Source organism: Parus major, chromosome 11 (assembly GCF_001522545.3).
Source record: "Parus major isolate Abel chromosome 11, Parus_major1.1, whole genome shotgun sequence".
NCBI lineage: Eukaryota > Metazoa > Chordata > Aves > Passeriformes > Paridae > Parus > Parus major.
The window spans coordinates 4,681,323-4,707,012 of NC_031780.1; the positions used below are offsets into that span (position 1 = coordinate 4,681,323).

General features: G+C 39.2%; 2 protein-coding genes across 5 annotated transcripts; both read right to left on the bottom strand.

Moving 5' to 3' along the window:
* Window positions 1-484: 484 nt before the first annotated feature.
* Window positions 485-15,477, bottom strand: ATMIN (ATM interactor). 3 transcript variants are annotated; one of them, XR_001523737.2, is made up of 5 exons: window positions 15,253-15,477; window positions 9,954-10,079; window positions 8,804-9,003; window positions 5,867-7,837; window positions 485-5,647 (listed from the first exon to the last, which is right to left on the bottom strand). XR_001523737.2 is itself a non-coding variant. In XM_015640054.2 (4 exons), the coding sequence occupies exons 1-4, from the start codon at window positions 15,463-15,465 to the stop codon at window positions 6,007-6,009; spliced, it is 2,370 nt and encodes a 789-aa protein (XP_015495540.1). In that variant the 5' UTR covers window positions 15,466-15,477; the 3' UTR covers window positions 485-6,006. The 3 variants fall into 3 exon arrangements, 2 of the variants coding, with proteins under 2 accessions (XP_015495540.1, XP_033373055.1); XM_015640054.2 differs by having other exon boundaries at window positions 485-7,837; XM_033517164.1 differs by lacking the exon at window positions 15,253-15,477 and adding an exon at window positions 13,868-15,162 and having other exon boundaries at window positions 485-7,837.
* A 1,594-nt stretch (window positions 15,478-17,071) lies between these two features.
* Window positions 17,072-25,658, bottom strand: CENPN (centromere protein N). 2 transcript variants are annotated; one of them, XM_015639509.3, is made up of 11 exons: window positions 25,467-25,658; window positions 24,695-24,876; window positions 23,530-23,575; window positions 22,919-22,975; window positions 22,433-22,509; window positions 21,216-21,392; window positions 20,411-20,512; window positions 19,806-19,863; window positions 19,303-19,415; window positions 18,438-18,561; window positions 17,072-18,114 (listed from the first exon to the last, which is right to left on the bottom strand). In XM_015639509.3, the coding sequence occupies exons 2-11, from the start codon at window positions 24,863-24,865 to the stop codon at window positions 17,999-18,001; spliced, it is 1,041 nt and encodes a 346-aa protein (XP_015494995.1). In that variant the 5' UTR covers window positions 24,866-24,876; window positions 25,467-25,658; the 3' UTR covers window positions 17,072-17,998. The 2 variants fall into 2 exon arrangements, with proteins under 2 accessions (XP_015494995.1, XP_015494994.1); XM_015639508.2 differs by having other exon boundaries at window positions 24,695-24,888.
* Window positions 25,659-25,690: the final 32 nt, after the last annotated feature.

Sequence of the window (25,690 nt, forward strand, 5' to 3'; positions counted from 1 at the left end):
ATATAAAATACATTACAAAATAATAAGGTGTTAGAGAGAATAGGATACTTTGAAAACCAACCATCATAACACAGCAGAATTTCTACTTGGTGTTATGACACCAGAGATCTTAAAAGCTACAGGAGGGGTGGATGGTAAGGTTGAGGAAGAAAGCAAAGAAACCTTGTCCTGAGAGTTTGTTGTAGAGGTGAGGCATCTGTCACAGAGCTGAAACTGCAGAGGTTTTCATTCCACTGCACACACAAGGTAAAAATTATATCTTGCACGTGATGACGAGAGGTTTGAGACAGAGAACCTTTCTGCACCTCCAGAGATCAAGAACTGACGTTGTAAGGTACATTTTGAAAGCTTTTGAGTTCACAGAGATTTTGTAAATTAAAATGAATAAGTTCAGGAGCAATGGGTGGTACTTGCCAATAGTCATTGAATCCCCTACCCAGGCCTTTGCAGGCAGAGATCATGGCCATTAAAACAGAAGGCAAAAAATGATTGAAGTTAACTTTATTCCAAAATATGTATAATTTACAGGACTGAATAAGTGCTTCATTTGTGAACAAAACGTTTCAATACTTGTGAATAACTTACTAGTAGCTTTGTGTAACACTTCAGTTTCCAACAGAGGGAAAGAGGGAACAGTATTTTGGCACAAGGTTTTCTCTGCATGCAATAATGTAATTACAAGTTTCACAGTTACTAGGACAACATTCCTTCTTTGGGATTGTCACTTGTAAAATAGGTCTAAGAAATGAACGCTTGATTTTGTCTGGTCACTGCAAGTTTACTGGCTTAAATAGCAAGAATTAAACATGAACATCCTTTGAAAACTACATTTGTCCACTAAATAAAAAAAAATCCTATCAGTAATGACAAGAAAATTATTTTAAGGACATTTCTCAGCCTTGCTGAGATTAACTCACACACGCTTTGGGAAAGACTCATCCATGAGATTTATTACTCATTCATTCCAAATAATTACAAATTTAAATGAGATTGTAATCAGGTGTTGAAGTCTTTAAGATGTAAAGATATGGCCATCTTTCATATCTAGCTTTATCACAGATGCACTTGCAAATGTCTGTAGGTAGAGGTACAGTCAATCTGGCTCTGCGTGCAGGTGCTTGAAGCATGTTAAGTACTGGATGTTGCGAAATGTAGAGCTGACATCACCACAAGCCATTTATTATATTCCATTGCTAGTTGAAGGTACCATAAAGCCAGCATATGAAAAATGGTCACAAGTAAAGTTATTTAACCCGGCAGTTCCTTGAGGAATTTCCACCGTTTCAGGCAGTCTGGTTACATTTTCAGTGAAGAGTCACACACACAAACAAACATTCCCTCACCCTCACTGCAGGGCTGAGTGCTGAGTTCGGTTCATTGCATAGCAATGGCACTTGAAACAAGAGAATTCAGTCATGTTCTAAGCAGCAAGTCCTTCTCACACACATTTAAATTCACATCAACTCTTAAAAAAACAGCTACAAAAGAAACAGAAGATGCATGATTGCACCATGCACTGGTTTGCTACCATTAAACAGCCGTATCCTCACAGTGCTCCTGCTGTCAATGGCAGCCTGGGTACAGGAGGCCCATCCCACCAGGACACAAGCATAGCAAGCAGCACCTTAAACCAAACAAATTAAAAAGCTTGCAAGGCCCAGAACGTTACCAACAGTTTGGTGTGAATGTATTTGGAACAGTAAATGGTACATTAAGATCATGTTTAAAAAAATCAGCACATGTCAGAAATATATTAAAGCAAAGGAAGCTGTACAACCTTAATGATAAAGGCAAGTACATTTGGTTCACCTCCGAGCTGCCATTTCAGGAACACGTTCTTTTGCAAGTTGAGCACCCTATGTTGATTCAGTATCAGTTCTATTAACTTTCCCTATATTTAAAAGGCTATTAAACCCCCTCTAGCCCCCTAAGCCCCCAGTCCTGCCAGCTCTTATGTTTCTATCCGGCCTCACAAAAAAATCAATTCACATCTTAGCAGCATAAGGATTTAGAACAGTGGAAGGCAGCCATCGTTCTTTGTTTTGTTGCCCCTACACAACTGGGGTCCATATGACTAACAGGGAAATTCAGCCTCTCGTTTCCAACAGGAAAAAATGGTCTATTGTGCCTTGAAATAAAGATTTGTAAGGAGTTAGTTACATACATTAAGTTACAGACACTGATCAAGTTGTTCAAAACTAAATAAGGTTTCACAAAGTTTCTTTTGCAGCTATTTAATTTACAGCTGCAAGCATATATACAATTTTTAATGCTTTCATATCCTTTGGAAGTGAGAATTTTCTAGATACAAGCAGCTTCGCATAACTAAGAATATATAGCATTAGCAAACTGACTTAAAACTACCAATTTTTCTAGGCCAACACAAAGTTTCGGGGAGGACTCCCTCCCTTACACACAGCAGATAGTATTTACAGGTGTATTAGGAGAAATAGACACAAATAAAGCCATAAGAAGAAGAAACATCTACTGTCAGACAAACTTTTAGCATTCTGACAAACAAATACGGAAGGTAACAAGATAGACCTTTCATTTTTCAGCTTATTTGTGCTTATGTTCTCACAGAATTCAAGTCCCAAATCTGCTGTTTCCTTTGTTTGACTCTTTATATATTAAAGAAAAGCACAAATGAAACTACAAAAGTACTTATTCAGTTTTATAATAATGTTACACAGGCATCCAGATCAAGATTCAGCAATCACAGCTTAACAGAATTAAGCAGGAAACACAAGGGGTAAGTACACCTAACATTAGTATCACTTCCAGATAAAAATTGTGCTAAGAGGCTACAGAGAATCTGATGTTACTTTCTGTGTATCAGCTCTAATGGCAATAGGAGATACAAAAAAGAGATAGTAAAAGTCACTGCTGACCAATACTTACAATACAGTGCCTTGAAAATCAGATCAGAGATAAACTGCAGAAAAAGGGAGATAAGTATTTTAGTTCTACCCAGAAATAGTTGTGTCTGAAGCTTATCTTATAATGAAGGCAAAAATAAAAAAATCAGCCTTTTTCAAGAATTTGTTTAAATGTGAAAAATTTGTAATATTCAGCAATAGCATTTTAGATCAGATTAGATGAAGTTTTGTGTGGGATTCACCAAACTATGAAGTCTGGCAGCAGTCTCCACATTTTCATAAAAATACTTAATAAATCCAGACTGAGTGACTTATGCCAGACATACATGACACAAACCTGTTTTTCACTTTTATGAATAATTTATGGAGAACCAAATTAGTGAAGAAAGAAGTTAATTTTGGTCAGAAGTTAACTTTGTCTTTCCTAAGACAGTGCACACATTTAACAATTTTTTAACATTGCACTTTTAATAAATGACTTCATGTTGTTGTACTGTGTTCTCCTAATTAAAGTCCAAACTGTTTGAAACCAATAGAATGAGTGAAAGGATTGTGATTTGCATGTTCTAATAAAACACACAAAGCTCAGAAACAGTTTTAATTAAGAAGTACAATAACTGGGTAATTATTACATTGTAAGATTTCATCCACACAAACTTTTGGGTCTTTTCCTGACAGTCCTGGATGCTAAGAGCTTTGGCTTACACAACAACATTGCAATTATCACTTTAATTTGTAAATTAGTTTCAAAGTACTTTAAACCTCACTGGTCTCTCAGATGACTAAAATTCAAACCCATCAGTAATTCTGCTCCTCAGCACCCAAGACTCCTTCTCTTGCAGAGTAAAGACTGATGTTCTAAATTTAGAGGTAATGAACAGCTTCTATAGCTGTGGAAAAGACCCTTTTTCCAAACCAGGTTCATAGGAACTGCTCTCTTTTACATGTCAGTACAGACAACTTGCATATGGGAAACACAGAAATCAGTGTATGAAGAAGTGCTCTCTGGTATTCTAGCCAGGGGAAGAAAGGAGAAGGAAAAACTCTTTAAAATGAGAAGTTGCAACACTACTAGAAAGACATTGCAATAGAATAAATTAACCTAATGTTGTTCTTTATCTTATCTCTCAATTTCAAAGTAGGCAGGTAAATATGAGTCAGTCATATCTTCACAAGAAACAAAATTACAAGTGAGGCCTTTCTTTTTTAAATATATCCCACCCTTCAGATGAGAACTCTACAGACATTGTGAAACCTGGGGGCATTCCCCACAGCGGAGTTACTTTCTCCTGAGGAACTGCAAGATTCTGCTCTGCAGTTTCTTCATCCAGACTGCAAGTGTCTGAAATCATACCTAGAAATGTTGAAAAATCAAACAGGCAACACAGATGAGGTTTCAGAAAGAAAATGTGAGTTTCAGGATTAACTTAAAGAGATTATTTCAGTAAAGGTAAAGACACTCAACATGGCAATATAAAGAGTATTAGGAAAAGGCAGAGGGAGAAAAAGGAAAATAGAAAGGTATTGCTCATCTGCAACAAAAAACAAGCTGGCTGCAATGGATGAGTAACTTAACTCCCACATCTCTGAACTGAGAATATGCAGCACAAAGCATAGGGAGTCCTCAAAACCTAAGGCTTGGACATACATTTGCTGCTGGGCTGCACAGTAAATATGCAGCCAATACCTCCCCTCCAACAATGGAGGAGTAAAGTCTGTTACAGGCCCATGAATTTGACACAAAATGTTTTCCTTTAAGGTTACAGAAACTAAAACCTGTCCAGTACATAACCAGAGGCCTACATTTCACAGATATTATAGTAAGAGATAAAAATTACTTAAGGCCAAATTCCAACATACATTCACAACTCGCTTAACGTAAATGAAAAATATCACAAACAGAGGCAGGAAGGGAAACCTAAGCATTAAAAAAAAGGTGCCAAGAAGTCATATGCTTCTTCTTTGAAAAATCAGTTTGTGTGAATTTCACTATACTCAGGGAATTTGTAAGAGCTGCAGGAACTGAGGGCTGCAGAGCAAAGTGCAAAAGCAAGATAGAGCTGCTCTGGAAGGGCTTCTGTGAGCTGATCTCCCAGCTCTGCTGTATGGATTCCAATTGTTTTTGGAAGCAGGAAGTCCAAAAACAGGAGTCAAGGTGAATGTTTTAAGGAATTTAATTGCCCATTTTTAAAGTTTTCTCTTAAGGTAGTTAACCACTGTATAACTTCTCAACTTGTATCTCAATAAAGCTAGGAGAATTCCAGCAAAACCAAATGATTCCAGTCTCTGAGGCACACACCTTGTAACATTTGCATCTTACAGAGAGAAATAATTAAAGCAAATCCCTTCTGAAGACTCTAAAAATGTTAGTCCCATTTATTACACTAGCTAAAAGGACGACATACTAATTTTCCCTATGATTAATTCTTTTCCTACCTTTCAAAGAGCATCAGTGCCACTCAGGGGAAAAAAAAATACTGCTTTCTACACACATTTTTAAAAATAATAAATATTTTCAGCAATTCAAGAATCTCTATGTGTCTAGTGTGTTGGACAGGTATTTGGAAAATGTCAGCTTATGCAGGAGAAAGAGCTGTGAAGGCATAAAGTAAAAGACAATACGGCTGATTATGTTCATGCCGGATTTAAAATACAAGCTACTAAAAAAAGTAAACAGAAGTAGCTTACACTAATAGAATCCTCCCCCGTAAGTTCAGGGAAGCATCTCAATTGAACAGGTCAGGGTTTTGGTCCAGCACATTGGAACCCTGCATGTAAGCCAGGAATAGAGAGAGATACAGAGAACAACTTTAAAATTTCTTCCACTTAGATGAAAGCAGTAACAGCTTCGTAAAGAAGTTTGAAGAAAAACATAGGCACCACATAATTCTTTAAGGTTCAAATGTACATTAACCTGTTACAGCCCCAGCTTTCCCCTCTATTTATACACACATAGTTTATGTAAAGTTACATATTCAATAGAGTACCTTCGGCATGAAAAGTCTCTTAGGTCAACTGCTCATGACAAGTACATTCAATAATGCTAAGTGGATCACTTGGTAAAGCCATCTCTCCCACCCCAATAAGTTAAATTCAAACCACAGGAAACAGTTATATTATGTAGCACTCAGTGGCTGGGCTTGTCAGAGCTCTGGAACAAGGAGCACAGCTCTTCACAGGTCTGTGTTTCTACTGAACTGAACTGGGACTCCATTGTATTCCAGGCTAAGTCAGCCAGAAGGAAGTCATCCATTGCTGTCTGTGTTTCATTGCTGGTGAGGAATAAACTCCCCAGATTCTCAAAGCAGCTATCCATAGTCTGTGTCTCAGCACTACTGAGCTGGACTTTGCTTTCAATATTCTGAGTAGGTGTATTTTTAGTAGCCATATATACTTCTGTCTGGGTTTCTGTATCAGATGAGTCAGTGCTCATTGAGAAACTGGACTGTTTCAGAATACTTCCTAAAGGCAGGTGGGTAGTACTGTCCAAAAAGAAGTTTAGGTCTGTCTGTGTCTGTGTATCAAACATCTCCAAACCTAAGAAGTTAGAATTGCCTCGGCAGTTATATGATTGAGTGGCACTATCTGAAAATAAGAAATCAGTCTGAGTTTCAATGTCTAGCGACTCCAAAACTGGCTCAGAGTTCAGGGTACCAAGCTCGCTCTCTTCAGTCTGAGTCTGGATGTTGGATGCTGAAAAGAACTCTTCAATGTCGAAGTCTATCCCTGTGCTCTGTGATGGACCAGATGGAAGATGTGTGTCAGCATTAGAACTTGTCTCAGACAAAAGGCCACGATTATCCAGTGTCTGGCCAGACATGTTTCCTGAAAAGATGTTTTCCAGATCACTTAACAGGTCCATTGTCTGGGTTTGATTATCCGTTGTATTTTGAGGTGGAAGTATATTAGTCTGTGCATTGAAGCTGATAAGGGATTCAGACTTAACTGTATCCTGATTCAGGCTCTTGCAACTACTTCTTTGCAGCAAAGTTTGATCTATATTTGCAGGCATTAAATTGTTTTCTGGAAGTTCAATGTGAGTAGAAACATTATATGATGAAGGAACATTGTCAAAAATGTTGCTGCACATTACAGCCTGGTCCATCTGTACTCTTCCATCAATACAGTCCTGTGTCCTACTAGTTTGGGTCTCTCTGGAAATGCCACATGCTGGAAAACAGCCCTGACTGAAAGCATCAGTCTGAGCAGCTATGGATGAAGTCAGTTTGGAAGCAGGCAGCAGCGTCTGTGTCTGTACACTGATGGGTAATGAAACCTGGGAACTGAATGACAGATCTGTCTGAGAACAAGAGGACACAGAAGAATTGGGAGTCCAGGCTGCAGCTGGTACAAAGCTCTGTGAGATATAAGATAAGTCAGTCTGTATATTTATTGAAGAAATTTTGCTCTTGTGACAAACATTCCCCAGCTCTTGCCCTGTGTTATTTGATGTAACCTTGTCCAATTCAACTTGTACACCAGTACTTACTGGTTCACGATCACCAGAAGTCGTCACTTTTGAAACAGGCATACTGTCTTTAAATACAAGTGTTTCTGCCTCCAGGGCTGGAATCAGAATTCCTATAGATTGAGGCAATAAATGAACAGTACTTACAACTGAACCTTGATTATCAACAGCCACTACAGCAGGTTTGACAGAAGAGTCTGTTGCAGATACATACACAGGCAAGTGAGCAACCTGCATCACTGGAAGTTTAACCAAAGCCACCTTGGGCTTGGGTAAAAGCATCTTTGGTGCACATTTTGGCTGCATTTGGTTTGTGAAGTTGGAACTGCAGGAGCCTTCAAGAGAGGCCGCTACTTTCACTTCAGAGGACTCCAATTCCTGAGTGCCAGGAGCAGTACTGTGTGTATTACCGAATGCTTCGTTTGCTTTCTCTGCCAACTGCTGATTATGTAGGGAGGTTTCCATTTTCCTTTTCTTACTAGGAGGATCCCTGTGAACATGAGATCAATAATTTATACTTCTTTCAAACACAGAACATCTGCCTTCCATTCTTTTGAGTCACTGCATTGAAAATACAAACTGAAGTCACAGATGAGGCTGGATACAAGAAGACAATTAATCCAGATTGCAACATAAAAAGACTCCATGAAATTCAATTTTGTTAAATGTCATTCCTTGCTCTCTCATTTAAAAAAGAATAAACAACACCCTTTATGGAGACCCATATCCAAATGGATGTGCAAATTTAGATGGCTTCTTCCCCTTTGTACATTAAACACTCTTTTAAAAGTCATTGAAGACTTTTAATGTGATATTTTGACACTGACTCAGACTGAGCTTTGAAGGGACAGAGCTCTTAAATATGTGTACAGGTAATGGTCTCTCATGGAAACAGAAAGATTAGCAATTCTTCACACAAAACTTAATTTTGCAGCAGCTGAACCTCAAAGACAGACAGGCTAGGCCTCCGAAAGTAGACTGCCCTTTATGAAATACATGTACATATTAAAACTATAAATCTAAACATGCAGAGATAGGTGGTAAAACCTACATCCACCAACATTTGCAACAATGACTAGACTGTACAAGAAAACAACCTGAACTGCATTCCACACTTCAGTTACCAGCTAGAAATATTTCCAATTCATCTCTACTCTCACAGAACTGTAAAAGTAGATGCAACAGGAACCAGCACCATTTATGCCAAGCACTGCAATGTCATCAGTACTTTTTGTTTTCTATGTAGGGAAACCAGATCTTACTGATTAGATGATCACCACTGCCTTCAACAAAACAGAAATTGCTAAAAGCAACAATGAAACTGCAAACTGCTTTACAGCTAAAACAACATGATCCTATTTCCTATTTAATCAACAGAAAGGAGACAAAAAGGCAGCACATGAGACACACAGGACTTGGTGACGAATGTATCATTACTTCACTGCTTCACTTTTACCTGTGTTCTGCAGGAATTTCATGGCCAGTTCTGTAAATGTGAGACAGTAATGCTGTTCTGCTGGCATAAGGGCACCCACAAGTACACTGGAAAGTCTTGCCACAGACCTCTATATGGCGTTTCAAATACCATTCTGTGCCATAGGAGTTACTACATTTATCACATTTGTGCTTCTTTTCAGCATGCATTTTCATAAAGTGCTAGAATACACAAGGGAAAGTAAACATTAGCTTTCAGTGAAGATTAAAAAAAGTCATGGTTAGGGGAGAAAATATTTGCAATTTTTTTAGTTGCTAAGTAATGCTGAAGAGTAGCATTAATTATTTTTTTAAAGTGTTACTACAAATAAGTTTAAAGAAGTCAATAGAGAGAATCTGAAGTTTGCAAATCTGCTGGTGCTACATGCATCTTAAAAACACAGATAAACATTTATCTATTCTAATGCCATTGAAGGTTTCCTGTGGCCATCAATAAATCTATAGATTGACCTTACCAAAAGAGCACAGTAAGTGTGCACACCCCTGAAGATCTACAACTGAGCAAATAATCTCAAGTTGTACAGGTCAACACCAGAGCAAACACAAGAATTTTTCCTTTTCATTTATGGCACCAAGTGCCAGCCATTCAGCTCCTACAGCGTCCCCAGCTCAGCAGAGGTAACCAACTGTAGCACAGGGCTCTTTTGGCTCACTAATGCAGAAACAAGTCTTATATGTTTTCTTAAACAGGTTAACTAGTAAACAAATTCATTTGGATATTAAAGCAGAGAAAAGCTCTTAATCCTTGACCATTTGAAAAAGCAGTTATAAGCATCAGCCACAGTTTAAACCTTCATCAGTTTCAACTGGGAATTTTTTCACCCCTCTTCTTTAATCTTTCTACATCTATTTATTTTGTGGAGAGGGGCTCTGATACAGTTTAGAACAACATACTGGCATCTGTCTGATCAAAAGGTTCAAGCCCTCTAATATCAACATGCAAACATGCAAACCCATAAATCATGTGTGCACTCGGAGTTGCTGCATACAGAGTTCTCTAACTTCTGCCTATGTGCTGAGAGGTTATGCTCATATCTGTATGCCAAAGTGCACATTCTCCAGAGTAGAGACAGGACTAAATCAGTGTGAAAATACTTCAGGAACAGGAATACCTGTTTTACAAGAGAAAATTGGGAAAATGGTCTGTTTGGTCCTCTAGGGCAGCCTTCAATAGGACAGCAGTAGAATTTCTGTGAAGTTTTCAAACCCTTCCTTATTGGTGCATTAAGTTTTCCATCCTGAAAAAGAACCAGTTGACAAGTTGACAATTCTACAGGTTTGCATATTCAAGACAATATTCAGAATACACATCAACTATGGCTCACTGAGTTTACACATCTGAATGAGTTGGAGGCACTTTCCTATGTGATTTGAAAGTTCACATGGAGCTTTTTCAAATGGCCCTCTGCAGATGCCACTTTACAAATATCCCATCAAAATTTCCAGGTGCAATTACAACAAGCTCTATGGAGTTGTGGTACTGTACTATTTATTTACTTTTACCAAGACACTTCCTGTCCCATGTTTCCTGTTATTTGAGCCAAAAAATATTTCCATACAGATACTACCCTAGACTGCTGATTCAATGTGGTTTTACTTGTTAGTAGCACAGTACGTGAAGTTCCATTAAGATTAGTCACTGAAACACAACACTTCCTTGATGCTGGAATTCTGTTAGCACTATTTAGTTTACTTGTAATAAAATGAAAAATGCCAAGTATGCTCTGCCACTTAATTTAGATCATAAATCAAATTTCATTTATAACTGGTATGCTAATTCTGACCCTCCAAACACTAAGTGACCAATCTATCCAGGCTTTCCATGTGAGCTGTCTCACTGACCCTCACATGTACATAGAAGAAAGCAACACAACTTGCTCAAAAGGATATCAAAAGTACATATAAGAAGGACGTATTAGTGGGATTGTCCAGATTGTTCAACCACATAGAATCCCATCCTACTGAGGACACAGGCATGGAAACCAGACAAACCATATACTCCTACACATACCCTATCTAAAAGGGTCTCAGTGGAAGCATCAGATATCTATGTCTAAGCAAAAAATTTTAAGTGAACTATTTAAAATCTTCTATCCCGAGACTGAATCAGAGGCCAAACATAGTCCCCAGTGCCAGTTACAGCCATGATGGCATCCCCAAGATGATTTTTCAGGGAAGAAATGAGACCATGCCCTGTTTGAACTCTGCACCCGATTTTCCTTAGCATGAGGATAGTGTGCACAGTCAGTAGTGGAAGGTTGATTTCACACAAGTCACTCCCCAACTGCCTCTTTGGGCAGATCTCCAGCTCATCGTGTTTACACAGGTTACATCAAACACAAGCACAGTTTGTGCACAGAATGCACAAAGCACAACAGTCCTCCAAATGTGAAGCAAACAAAGTGTGTACTTCAGCTGCCAGGGCCCAAAGGGCTTCACTGTTCACACCCCCACTTCTTACCCGCCTGCAGTTACTCACAGCCCAACAATGCTGTCCTCAGCCATTGCTCATGCCTTGCTTTTGAAGTCCTCTCATTTACACCTCAGGAAGCTGGGAAGGGGATATTTCAATGATTTTGTTTTCCCTCAAATCACCTCTTAAGCTAAGATACTTTGTATAAAATGTAATCCCTTCAAGCAATATTTTAGTATATTTCCACACACTCAACACAACTACTTGCTGGTATTGCCACAAGCTCATTTTTATTAATGACATACCAGACTCAAATGAGCAATGTTTAGAGCCTCTTGACCAAAATGATCAGCTGCCATATCAAGAAAACCTGGAGTAATTCTCTAAAAAGGGGGATTTCATGTAACACTGTAACCATCTAAGCACCTTTATATACAGCAGTTTCCCCTGTAGACAGCCCATTTACAAACAGGCCTGTTCTATCTCTGCTGAATCATCACTGTGACTATTGCTGTACCTCCTAGAGCCACTGCCCCAGACAGGAACATGACACAAAGAAATCTAGTTGTTCCAGCCCCAATTCACTTTTTAACCCTGACTGTACACAGAACATTTTCATCACATGTTCAAGTCCTCAGGAGAAAAGAAGATCTGTCTTTAGGTCAAAGAAATGTTTGGCCTCCCCCACTGCAAATGATACCAATATGATGAGTAACTGGCAATTAGAGTTACTTATTCCTAAATAAAATGCTATTAAGTGTGTTATATTTAACATCACCCAACAACTAATCTTGTTTTGACCTATCCCAAGTCCTTGTGGCTCTAAATGGTTAATCTTGCATCTTCTCAAAGCCCACCTGGCCAGTCCTGTTCCAGACATTCTCACAGCTCTCTCCCTTACCTATCTGATTTTATGTACCATGTTTCTACAACATTCACCCACCACAATTATTGGTAGTTATTGGTCCAGTGAACTTCTCCCAGTGCAGACCCTTGCACCGTAAGGAATACTGACATGGCTTGTGACAACTCGGAAAATGGGAATTAGCAGTCCTTGCTACAGACTTAGTCAAGGTGAACTTAGTGACGTCTTGTTTTCCTGCCCCAGAAAGGCTTACTCCAAAGGATTAATTTTAAATGATGTTGCAGTAGACTGTAGGCAACTATTTAAAACATGGGTTTTTTTGCAGCAGAAGCTCAGCCATTTCTTTACTAAATAGGACATGGAGAGAAGTGCATTTATTCTTATGATAACAATTATTGTGGTAGTGCAATATTTGAGTAATCTACCCCAAGGGTATGCTACCCTTTCCAGTTCACACTGGCTACAGCCTCCCTGTTATCACAGGAATCCATAGAATCCTCTCCTCTACATAAACTCTTCTAGCTTCATTTTACACAGAAGTACTTTCCCTTCTTCCCATAAAATAATATAGACAAAAGATCAAAAAATTAAAATAAAAAATTCAAGTCTAATATATTAAGTGTCCATTTATATCCACTGCTCTCATTTTTTTTTCTTGGCTTACGCTCTATCAAAGAGCCAGTAAATAAAAATGGATATATCAACACTTCATATCTTCTTTTGTTAGGCCAAACAAGCTAAATTCTTCTAATTTCCCTTGGTCAGAAACACTTGCCATTCATCACTCTTAGTAGTTATTTTCTACACATCTTCTGGGTTTATTTTAAATTATATGAATCAGATTCTCACCCTACAGTACTGGCATAGAATATCCCTCTGCCATATTTTAGGACTGTCCTTCTCACAGCAGCTTTACTCTAAATGCTCATTTGTGTATGATCAAATTGTTTTGCAAGTGTTCCCCACCTCAGGTTATTTCTGTCACAAATCAGAGCTGATCAAACTGTTCGTTATCACTTCACAAGATTAAAACCTGGTACTGCTGCACTTGACTCTGTTTTTACAGGGTAATCTTGCTTTCCTACAAAAATGTCCTTCCTTTGCCACTGCAATCCCTCATGGGTTTTGCTGTCAAAACATCCTATTGGTGCTACTTTTATTAATGAAAATTAACCAAGTTATCCTCCTTTCTCTTCAGGAGTACTATGTTCTCTCCTTCCCCAATAGCTTCTTACAATCTCAGTTTCCAAGTTGACTCTTCACTAATTTCGTATTTCACTAATAAATCCAACCTACTAAATTCTTTTTATCTGGGGAATCAGCTACCTCTTAAAAGGGAATACCGATATTAAAATATTTAGCCTCCCTTAAGCCGCAACAACATTTTAGTCTCAATTACAATGCCCTTGAAACAAGTCAAGAAGTTTCTGAAAATCTGCATCCATCCACGTTTCAGTAGTTATTGCAAGCTATCACAAGATTCAGTAATCAGGTGTATGGAGAATTATATGCTCTAATTCTACAAGGCACTGATGGCTAACAGCAAGCTGGGTGAGAAAGCAGCATTTCCTCATCCATCATACCCTGAGTTATGTAACCCACCAGCTGTAGTGCATGCTCAGAGCATCAGCTCACAACCAAAATGACTCTGCTGACCTGAAAGAATACTTTGAACTTCTACTGTACCTCCCCCTACACGAACATGTGAGATCTAACACATAACCCACAGTAAAGTTGTTAGTACTTACAGGAAATGAAATAGAAACAACCCAGAGACAGGAGACAGCAAGTACACTTGACAGTATTTCCTTTTGTTCCTCAGCAACGAGCACGTGTGACCCACACTTGACTCTGTAGCCATTTCACAAAACAGGGATGTTTATTGTTCACCCACTGAGGCTGCACTTTCCGAATGCAGCTATGAATGCTGCACTTGCAGTTTCCCAGGAATACAATTTGTCCTTGCACACTTGGCATTATGATTTTGGGAAAAGCAAGGATATCTTTCCGAAAGGCCCACTTTCAATGTGTGCCTGCTAAACTGTGGTTCTCCTCCCCCCCAGCACATGCTTAGCTCAGGAGTAATATGGAAATGAGGGCTTGTTTCCAAAATGGCATCCATCTGTTTTGCTGGTTTTTTTAGCTCAGACATTTTAAAAAAAACAAACAAAACCTCAGCATAACAGCCCTCGGCGCTGGGATAGAGATGGTTTGCCAGCTGATAAGGTTAGGAAATGCTGCATGTTTGCACAGCACCTCACAAGTGGGGCTTTAAAGTCTTACTGCAGAAAGATTGGAGATAAGCAAGTAAAACAACAGAAGCCAAGTCTCAAAGAACTCTTAACTGGCTGCGGTATGTTTACAAAAATGTGCAAAATCAGTTATTTTCTGTAAGTAATTTTAGAGGAATCCTCAACACAACTGGTCAGCCCATCCACACACACACTTATGTATTTATTCATGGACGTACAGGGGCCTTTCACCAGGGGAAATTTAAACAAGAGACAACCAGAAACACTTCATTATTCCCACCCAGAATCACAGAATGGTTTGGGTTGGAAGGGGACCTTGGACACCATCTTGTTCCATCCCCGTGCCTTGGGCAGAGAAACCTTCCGCTATCCCAGGTTGCTCCAAGCCCCATCCAGCCTGGCCTTGGCCACTTCCAGGGATGGGGCAGCCTGTGCCAGGGGCTCCCCACCATCACACTGAAGATCTTTTTCCTAATATCGAACCTAAACCTACTCTGTTTCCATTTAAACCTGTTCCCCCTTGTCCTGCCACTCCAGGCTCTTGTGCCCACATCCTTCCTGTGAGTTCCCTTCAGGTACTAGAAGGCCTTAATTAGGTCACCCCAAAACACCCTCTTTTCCAGGCTGAACAATCCCAATTGTCTCAGAATTTCTCGGAAGAATCCCAGTTCTTCTCAGGGTGGGGAACCACACCCCCACGTAGTCTCACTACGAACCAAACCCCAGCACAGCCAACACCGCAGCCGCCCCCCGGACCCGGACCCGAGCCGGCCGCAGGCCCCGGGGCGGAACAGGGCGCTGCGCCACGACAGAGCCCCGCAACCACGGTGAGGGGCCGAGCGGGAGGGGGCGGCGGGGCCGGCCCGGCCTCACGGCGGTACCTGGAGCGGGTGCGCCTTGCTGAGGTGCATGTTGAGGGCCGGGCTGTTGGGCAGCACCTTCCCGCAGCCGGGCACGGTGCACAGGATGTTGGTCCGCACTTGGGACAGCTCTGTCACCGAGGGCCGCACCAGCTCCCCGGCGGGCGGCACGTCCCTCACGGGCGCGGGGGGCCGCCCCAAGCCCCCGCCACGCCGCCCGGCCGCCGCCGCCATGTTGCTGTCAGCTGCTCGGCCCCCGCTCCGCTTCCGGGGGCGACGGCCAATCGGCGGCGGTGTCGCTGAATATTCATGAGGCACGTGGTGCGGCCCCGCCCCCGCCCGCCAGCGCCCCGCGGCGGCGGCTGCGAGCGGTGCGGCCGAGCGCGGGCCCGTGCGCGCTCCCGCGGCACAAAGCGCGCACACCGCGCACCGGGAGCACCGGGACACGCGAGGGAAACGGCGAGTGCCAGCCCGGGCACGGGACCCGGCCCGGCGCACACCGCTCGGCGGCTCCGCTGCACAGCCGAGGGGCTGCGGTTATTGTGTTGCCCTGGGAAGTGGAGAGGCAGGCACTGATTTGTCTGCTGGTCCGTGACAGGACACGAGGGAATGGCCTAAGCTCTGGCGGGAGAGTGAGGCTGGATATCAGGAAAAGGTTCTTCATCCTGAGTGTAGTCAGACAGGCTCCCCTGGGAAGTGGTCACAGCAGCAGCCTGACAGAGCTCCAGGAGCATCTGGAACACTCTTATTCCCCGGGTAGGAGTGTTGGGGTGTTCTGTGCAGGGCCAGGAGCTGGACTTAACAAGACTTATGGATCCCTTTGCAGCTCAGAATATTCTGAGATTTCCTGACACTGGACTCACCAACACAACACACAGAACTTTTCTTCCTATAGCTGGCCACATTAAGTTAAAAGATCAACACCATTTATTGGATAAGAGTTATGCCACAGATGTAGCCCCAGGATGTGTGTTCCTCCTGCAGCCCCTGTGCCCTCAGCTGCAGCTGTTCTGCTGCTTGGGGTTAGCACAGAATAGTGTGGGTTGAAAGGGACCTTTAAACATCATCTAGTCCAAACCCAAACTTCCAACTTGCTGGAAGAGACCAACTGGAATGGGGAAGACAAGACTGGTCTCCACATTTTCCCCCTTTGCCTTACCTCACATCCTCGATGGGGACACCTGCTCAGCAAGAAGGAACCCCAGAGTTGCAGATTTTTCCTGATAAATCAAGAAATACACACCTCCTTGCCTGAAAATGCTGTGTAGTTCCTGGAATATCCCTGCTTACAGGAAGTTAGAGATGAAAATCAGAGATACCAAAAAGAGAATGTTAAAAGGGAGATGAAGACTACCTTTCCCAGAAACAAGAGGCAGTAGGCCAGGTACTCACAGTATTCTAGAGCACTTGGGAACTTTACCTTTATGGTAAATGACTGCCATCTCAGGCATTTAGGTTATTTGGGAGAGAGCATTATGAACAAGTTGCACAGAGTGAAATATATGCTGGAATCTTAATGGATTTGAATCCTGGAAGTATAGTGAGACATGTTAAGAGCCAACTCTTAGTGTCTATCACACCAAACCTGGAATTCTTCCAGAATCCTAACATTATGTTAAGTATTTTATCAAATCAACATTCAAATCACACAGGTGGAATTCCTAAAATCCATACCACTAGCAGATAGTCCCAAATCTCTTTTCATGTGTGAGTTATAGGCGTGCTGAAAACCAAACCAAGCCAAAAAATCAGTATATGATAACATATGTTCATAACGTATATAATATATATATAAAATATATAATATATATCAGTATATGTCAAGTCAGGCCAAACAAACTTTTATGAGAAGATCTAATTTACACATTTATTTACAGCCTAAAAACAAAAACATGCCCATACAACCTCTGGACATACAGCTGCTTCTGCACACTGAGATACTGAAAGTATATTAGAATTCTACATACACCAAATATACACAAAACAATCCAGATAACAATTAAAACCAAAAACTTGTACATTTCTAATGAATCAAAATTCATTTAAATGAATCAAAAAAACAAAGCAGAAAAAAATCTATACAATTCCCAATGTTTACCAACTCTAAAAAACTCCAATGCAAAGCTGTTTGCATTAGTGGCTATTGCCATCTTGATTCCATAATCTCTGCCCCCAAGCATAAAAAACAGTGGCAATGGGCAAGAATGTCAGAAGGATCAAATATTAATTAATTGAGATGTTCTAAAATATGTACCTTCCTCAAAAGAAAATATTGCCTCTTTCAGTGTATTCTTCCAACATAAAGTTTCCTAAGACATTAATAGTGACAGGCAGATTTTCAAGTACTTATTACTGGCTGTTGCCCTTGGTGAGAAAGACTTTGGGAGCTGAATTAATACCTCCTATAACTGGATAGAAGCCTCTCACTGACATCTATATTCTCAAAGTCCATTCCTCCCTATGCCCTGAAATAGTCTTTGAATACAATTTATCAACATAGATAAAAATGTGCCTGAGCTGCAGCCAGAGAGCCCCCCTCCTTTTGCATGGGACTTTTTCCTTCTTCCAAACAGGGCAGGTGTTCTGTGCAAAATATGAAAGGCCACCTGCAGTATTGTAGCTATCTACAGCTATGATAGCAAAGAAAATAGCTACAGCTATTATTTTGTCTTTATTAGCTTCATAAATAATATTAAAAATACAGTTAAGAGCAGTGGTAACATTTAAATTTCATATATTGCATATTTCTCTATGAATCAGTTTTAAATTAAGGGCTCACAAAGCCTTCTGCTAATAAACCTTTTTTCTCTCTAATTTTAAAATAATTCCTAGCTTTATCTGGTATGCATGTAAGAAGCGGTGAAAGTGGTGCATCAGCCATACCTGGAGAGAGAGAGAGAGAGAGAGAGAGATAATTGCAGCTGTACTCAAGCATTATTTATCTTTCATAATTGTTAATAAAACTGAAACAAAACTAGACCACTAAAACTAAAAGCACAGCTTGAGCATCCATATACAAACCAGTAATTCTAAGAATAAATTGTTAGATATTTAGACATAAGTTTTTAAAGTGGTAACATTTTTGTTCTACTATGTTTCTTTTTCTAAACAAACTATGAAGTTGCTCCCTTATACAAGCAGAATGTAAGAAGACAGAAATATTTGGAATGGAATTTCCCTCCATTTTACAGAATTGGAACACTTACCTGCTGGTGCCAAGGATTTCAGTGATTCTAAGAGATGTGGACTAGAAAACTTGACCAAACATCTGAATGGTTCTTTTTTATCCAAAACATCCATTTTAGGATCACTTTTAAACATTGTTTCAAGCTGTTAACACAAAATTTAACCAATGAGTATAAGCAATGAATATATTTTATTTATATGTTATTACATTTACATTTACATACTCTAATTATTTCTTACACTATGTATTACATTATGTTTAAATAAGACTTTCCAGTTTGCAATGACAACATGATTCCAGCTGGAGGAATGCTGTAGTAAAATCGGAGGGTGCCACCATGTGGCAGAGTTTTCTGCTGAAAACAAGAGGCAGCTTTGTTCAGTAATACTGGAAAACATTTAGTATTTCTTAGAATTTTCAATTTATCTGTTCATGCAATAAAACCTGTGCATCATCGAGAAGTCAGTTATGGTGTCATACATAGCATAAACTTAGCATGTATTTAAAATAATCCTGATTTCTCATGCTCCAACACACTGCTAGTCTAAGTCTACCTTTATTACAAAAAAAGGTTGAAATGCTGAGTTTACAAGGCTGAAAGCCTGAAACATGATTTAAAAGTCTGACCGAATTTCAATCTGTTTCTTACAGAGACTTTTAACTCATCTATATTAAAATGAATAATAACAATGACAATAACACATAATATATCATATTATACTATTACAATATATTAATATATAATATAATAATATTTTTATTTAAAATTTTAAAACTCCCTTAAGTTTGAAAAAAACCATAATATTTCTTAAATTTGATACTTAATCTAACTACCACTTCATTAAAAGTAGAAAACCCCAAATCAAATTGGTTGCTTTTCCTACCCTGTATTGTGCAAATTCAAGTTTTGGTAAGGGACCACTGCCAAAAACTTCCTGGTTCAGTCTGTGAATCCTTTCTTTCTCACTTCTGTTTTCTTCAACTATCCTTTTATCTGCTGCAGGGGAGAAGAATAGGGGAAAGAAAACAGAAAGACAACATTGTCAGCTGCTGTAATACTGTTTTTTTATCAAATTATTCCAAATGAAAATTTGTAAATAATAGTTTTAAGGAACTCATTGCACTCTTTTTTTGGATAAGCTTATATTTTCAGTTCTTAGCAAGAGAAAAACACAAGTGAATGTGAGATGATAGGCACTGAGTAGATTTGGTTTCCATGTCCAAAGCCAGGGATATACTAACCTCTCCCAGTGCCAGCCAGTATTAAGGCACCAGGGATGGATAACATAATGAGAATGGAGCATATTTACACTTCCTTTTATCAATCTCATTTCACAAGCCAGCAGGAATGACATTTAAACTGCCTTTAAATTTCAAATAAACATACCTTTTTCTGATTCTACATTCCCTCCTTCCACAGGTTTTGGACTGTGAGTTTGGAAGTTCTAAATGGAGAGAGAGGAAAAAAAGATTTTAGTTCAGTTCTACTTTTAGAACCTCTAGCTGAGAAGAATATATATATAATTTTTTCTCATTCTGGAAAAATGATCTTCCAAATTTTGACCATTACTAGAAGTCTGGAAACCAAGCTAATTTTGAAAAAGAATGCCTGTCTTAGGATATTTGAGTATGTTTCCCTATTTACAAGTTTTACATGGATGAGCAGACTAAGCACACATTCCAACAGCCTTCAACCCGCGGCTCTAGGAAGCCTAATGAAAGATGCTAAAAAATCTTAGGACTGAATTGTTCATGTAATTTTTAGTCTGAGTTTAGCCATCAGAAATTACAATAATAAAGAGTACGTGGGATACCAAATAATTGCATCTCCATTGCAATGTTACCTTCATGAAAGCCTGTCAACCTCAGTAGTTCAGTATTATTTTAACTGGGTGATCTCTTGGAAAAGGTGAATTTTCCCCCTTGCTAGGAGGTGAGAACTAGGCCTGAAACAAAAAGCAAGACTTAGGATTTACTTGTGAAGTGGCTCACCTGGCTATATCTCTTAAACACAATATCTTTAAGGGAGTTTAAAGAATGACTTCGAAGCTCCATTTCACGGATGTCATGGTAATTGGTAGCAACCATCAGGGCCTTTAAATAAAAATTGAAATTGTTTTAACATCAGTCTTCATCATCATTGTGTTAGTAATCTGTAAAAAACATAACATCTCTAGACATTGTGATGTTTTTGTTTCAAGGTAAGCAACTGCCCTTTACCTAGGATTTTCATATCTGAAAAAATGTTGCAGAGATTGTTATAGAGCTCAGGTTAATATTTAAAAGCATTCACAGTATTAACAAGCTAAGTGCCATCGTCTAACCAGCTGAAAAATAAACAAACAGAATCATAAAATATTTGAATTACTACTACAGAAATTTGAGGAGGTTTCTAAATAGAGGAAAAAATACTATCAAAGCTAATCACCACAAGTTAACAGAAATGAACAGCATTCCCTGAGTAGCTCATATGCTTAGTTCTTGAAGTTAACAGTGTTGCTCTAATATTTTTCAACTTCTGATACAATTTAATGGAATACTGTCCAAGACTTGGTTAAGAAATTACATTCAGGAGCAGTAAGAATCCAAATAAACTGAATTTATTCACAATGCACCAATCCTAAGATTTGGGTTTTGGCCCATTTTTATAATGAGCTAAGGAGAAAATAAAAATACAATTTATAGTTTAGCAAATTATTTTAAGTGAGGCATCTTTACCAATCGTCTTAAAAGCTAACCCACTTATAGCTGTACACAACTGTGGGGAAGTCAGGGTCTGAGCAGTTTTATTCTGTACCTGACACAGCAGAGGCAAGGTGCTCTTCAGGACTGAGGTAGAAATGAAGACATAGGGAGTCTGTGAATGGTACACAACATAGCTGGGCTTATACTGGTTTGGTTTTTTATTTGGTGTTCCCCAGGCAACTCTAATCCAGATTGCATTATCCTCATATTCCTTAAAGGTGATGGTGACCTGACAGAAAAAGAAAAGTTTTGATTTACAAACACATTTGAGTATCCATAAAGATTTTCTTATCTCTTAACATCTCTCTTCAGAAGACCCAAACATAATTTAGTACCACTGCTTGAGTAAGAAAAAAACACACTAGGTGTTGTAAAGATTGTATTTAAATAAAATTTTCACAGAACAACAATAAGCTCACAAACTGGGATAATAAGAAAAATCACTTTTCAAACTCTAATATTGCTTTGCTTCCTGTCAATATACATTTTTTGCTCAAGGCTGAAAATAGAAAATAGGTTATTACAAAACCACTGATGTCTCTTTTGGGAAAATAACACAAAGATGTCTGTTTAGGAGGAGGGCTAGTGGCAATAATCCCAATATGTCATTTGGAGAAACGAAACTTTCAATCAACTTGTGAATTTAGACCTGAATATAATATTTATCACTGCTCAAAAATAAACAATCAAAAGTTTGAACATTCCCTTTTCTATTCTTAATGATTTCCTTGTTTACTTCTTTTTACCTTGACTCAAGGAGGTATTTAAAAAAAAAAATAAACAACAAAACCCTAAAATATTGCAAAATTTTATTATAAGAGAGTGATGTGATCAGCAGCTGATTGGCTGTGAGTGTGATTTGGATTTGTTGCCCTCTCCTGTTGTGAGTGGGAACCCACTGGGTATCACGGAGTAACACAGGTGATCAGCCAGAGGCATTTTCTACTCCCTTGCCCAAATGAAATTGGTAAGCTAAAGCAATTAAAAGCTCCTGCAAACTGGGAAAAGATCTGATAAAAACCACTAACATGCTGCCTTTCTTGAAGCCAGTCACATTTTAAGACAAACCAGTATTTTAATTCCTCCCAGCATAATTGTGAAGTTCCTAAAACAGATATGCAGTACATTTTTCTTATGTTACATGCAGTTTCTATCATTCTCAAATGAGTAATTCCATTTAAATCTTGACTCAAACTGTATGGAACAATTATGAAAACAACATGTTGACACCAGAGCCATGAAGCAAATTTAGAATGGATTTATTCTTACATTTTTCAAGGCTGACCGAAGCCTTCCTTTAAATGTTTTTTTGAAATCTGTTATGTCAAAATATTCCAAGTCTTCTCCTGTTACATGAGACAAAAAAACCCAACCAGAAATAAGATTTGCATGTACAAGAAGTAGTTTGGAGATGTTTTTAGTTTTGCTGAAACAAAATTAGGCAGAAAAAATTGAAGTTGCATTACCTTATACAAAAAGCTGTATTTTAATTCTGACCCATATTATTGCTATACGGAGAAAAGATTAATATTTAATTAGTAGTTACTAATGTGTAATAATTGCTGGAGAAGTTAATGGAAAGTATTCTAAAATAATCTCAATTGAAAAATTCGTACTAGGCTGCAGTAAAATGTTAAAAATCTCTACAGAAAAAACCCAGATGACACTACATTTGTGGTTAAAATGTAGGATATGAGGCAGCAGAGCACTAAACTGCTGAGAATTGTGGGATTAGAGAAAGGAAAGACATTTTACCTGATTTTTTCATCTGGTAAACATTCCACATTCTTTTGTTTTGGTAGACATGGTTGTCTAAGAAAAAGAGGAATTGCTCAATAACATAATGTATTATCAAACAGGAATTAAAGGAACAAAAAATTTTACAGTACTTTTATAGACAGGTTACTTTAAAAAAAATATTACTTCTGATGATGCAATATAATGTATTAACATTCTTAAACTACCATTCATAGCAATCATAAAACCACAATAGTTTTTTAATTGAAAGAGATGTAAAGTTCTTTTATAATTTGGTGAGAAGCTAATAAAGTGCATCCCTGGGGTTCAATGTTCAAGAAGGAGTTTTACCTAAACTGCCCAATATAAGACATGTAGTCTGTTAGAAGAATCCTTGATTTTAACTGTTGTCTAATCGAGATGTGAACTGATATTGGAATTAGGAGTTACATACTTTAGTTGATCTTGAGCTTTTTGTAAAAGAGGTCACATCCAATAAGATTCATCTAAAATGTGATGTGCTTACCCCAAAAGCATCTGCACCCCACAAGGGTCATCACTATATAATTAAGGGCATTATGAACTTACTCAGATAGAATAAACGTCATTTTAATTCACTTTTTACGTACAAGTTATGTCTAGAACCGCTGCTTGCTTTATATCTGCAGAATTTTCCTAGAAAGAACAAGAATGCATAGTGAACTACAGGTCCAGAGTGCCCAATAACATTGTTTATTAAGTGAAAAATAATCTCAGCATTGGTAGTTTAAAGGATATTGCACTGAAGCCCATAGCACACACACTCTCTCCAAAGGCACCACACCAGGTCCCAGGTTTTGTGAAATAATGAAAACTATTTCAGCAAGGCTTAAATGTTCCTCTGCAAGAGGAACATAATCCTTACAGTGTGATGTACAAGCAATTAGAAAGAAAGTTAATGGGTATTTGTGACAATGCAACACTGACTCATATTTCACTGTCAGGAGTTTTAACATATTGGTTATTGCTTATTTATGCTGTACAGCAAGGAAAGATTTTTAAGAAACTGCATGACACAATTTGTTATGGATACAAGTATTTCACAAAAAAATGCTATTTTAAAATATGTCATTTGCTGTCTTATGAGAATAACTTAGGAGTTTCTTTCCTGTAGTTTGATCCAGGTAAGCAATTTTTCAGTATGAAATTCAAAGGGAAACATACAAAAAGCTACAGAATTCAAGATGTATCAGTAATAACTGCGTCTATCTGGGTTATGATATTAAAGACTTCCAGTACACTAAAATCTAAATTTAAAATTTAAATAATACTTCCTGGTAAACTAAAATCAGTGTCATATAATTTTTTTTTTGCTTACAGCATGCTGAATGGAAGTAATTCTGGCCAAGGAAAGTTTTTTAGAAAAAACCAAACAACAAACATTAGAAGTCTAAAACACATAAACTAGTGTTATCATTACCCATGCTAAATAGCTTTCAGTCAGGGCTTTGTAATAAATACACATTTCAATCAGTGCCTTTATTTTACAATTTTGAAATACACCCATTTTTTAAAGGTTTAACATACCAAGCTTTTATCTACCATTTATAACTTAAGAGCTCAAAACATGTATTTGCATACTTAGTATAGATCAGACAGAATCAATGGTGTTACCAGCTCAGCTTTACATTTTCCAGACTACAAAGTGCCATTTGAGGCTGTGTTGTGGCCAAAGATTAATGTTTCTGTTTTTTTTTCATAATGTTTCTCATGCACCCTATATGTCACTGACATTTTCTGAAAGAGAGGATTTACCTCACAGAGTTGAACAACTTCTTGAGAAATGTTGTCCTTTATCTGGTGGAAATTTAGAGTCTGCAGCTGTGCCTCAGAGAGAAAGCCCCATTTCTGCAGCAACATCTTGATTTCATCCCTTGGGATTTTTAGCACAGTTCTTCGGATGTACTCAGCCACAGTTTCATCCATGATGGAACCACCTGGATGGAAACCTGAAAGGTTAAAGAAAATAAGACCAAGCCACAGGCAGGCTCAGGGGACTTGCTCCCTTTGAAGGTGTACAGAGCTGCACCTCAGCACAACTGGCTGACATTGATGTCAGTCCTAACTCCTAATGTCTACTACAGATTTAGACAGTGGCAAGTTAAAATACATGCAGTAACTTACATAGATACTGAATCACAGAATATCCTGAATTGGAAAGGATCCACAAGGATCAGAGTCCAACTCCCAGTCCTGTGCAGGACACCCCAAGAATTCCACCAGGTGCCTGAGTGTGTCGTCCAAACAGTTCTTGAGCTCTGTCAGGCTTGGTGCTGTGACCACTGCCCTGGGGAGCCTGTTCAGTGCCCAACCCCACCACAGGATAAAAAAACCTTGTCCTGATATCCAATCTAAACCTCCCCTGACAAAGCTTCATGCTGGGATCCTGTCACTGATCATCAGAGATCACGGCCTGCCCCTCCACTTCCCCTCACGAGAAAGTTGTACACTGCGATGATTCCCCCCTCAGCCCCCTGTTCAAGCTGAACTGACCAAGTCACGTCACGCCCTTAAAAGCTTCTCTTACCGACGGAGGCCTGATGCGAGCAGAGGGGTGCTGGGTGCCGCCCAGGGCTGTGGCTGTTGCTGTCTGTCCGGTCCGATGAGTGTCCGGACCCACAGACAGCGGGCACGAGAGCGCAGAACCCCGGGACTGACCCAACTCGAACCGGATCCGACCTGACCCGGCCCGGCCGCCTCACGCCGCTCCCGCGCCCGCCTTTCGAACCGACCAATCAGCCCCCGCTCCCT

Bases quoted from the DNA above. Each gene is read 5' to 3' on its own strand.
- ATMIN (XM_015640054.2), bottom strand. From the start codon at position 15,465: ATGGCGGCGGCGGCCGGGCGGCGTGGCGGGGGCTTGGGGCGGCCCCCC. The intron at 10,080-15,252 runs GTACCGCCGTGA...GTTCTTTTTCAG, and splicing joins GCAAGGCGCACCCGCTCCAG to GATGGAAAACTTAATGCACC. The intron at 9,004-9,953 runs GTATTCCTGTTC...TGTGTATTCTAG, and splicing joins AATTTTCTCTTGTAAAACAG to CACTTTATGAAAATGCATGC.
- CENPN (XM_015639509.3), bottom strand. From the start codon at position 24,865: ATGGATGAAACTGTGGCTGAGTACATCCGAAGAACTGTGCTAAAAATC. The intron at 23,576-24,694 runs GTAAATCCTCTC...TGTTCTTTCTAG, and splicing joins AAGTTGTTCAACTCTGTGAG to GAAAATTCTGCAGATATAAA. The intron at 18,115-18,437 runs GTAAGTGTTCCA...CTCTCTCTCCAG, and splicing joins GAAATCCTTGGCACCAGCAG to GTATGGCTGATGCACCACTT.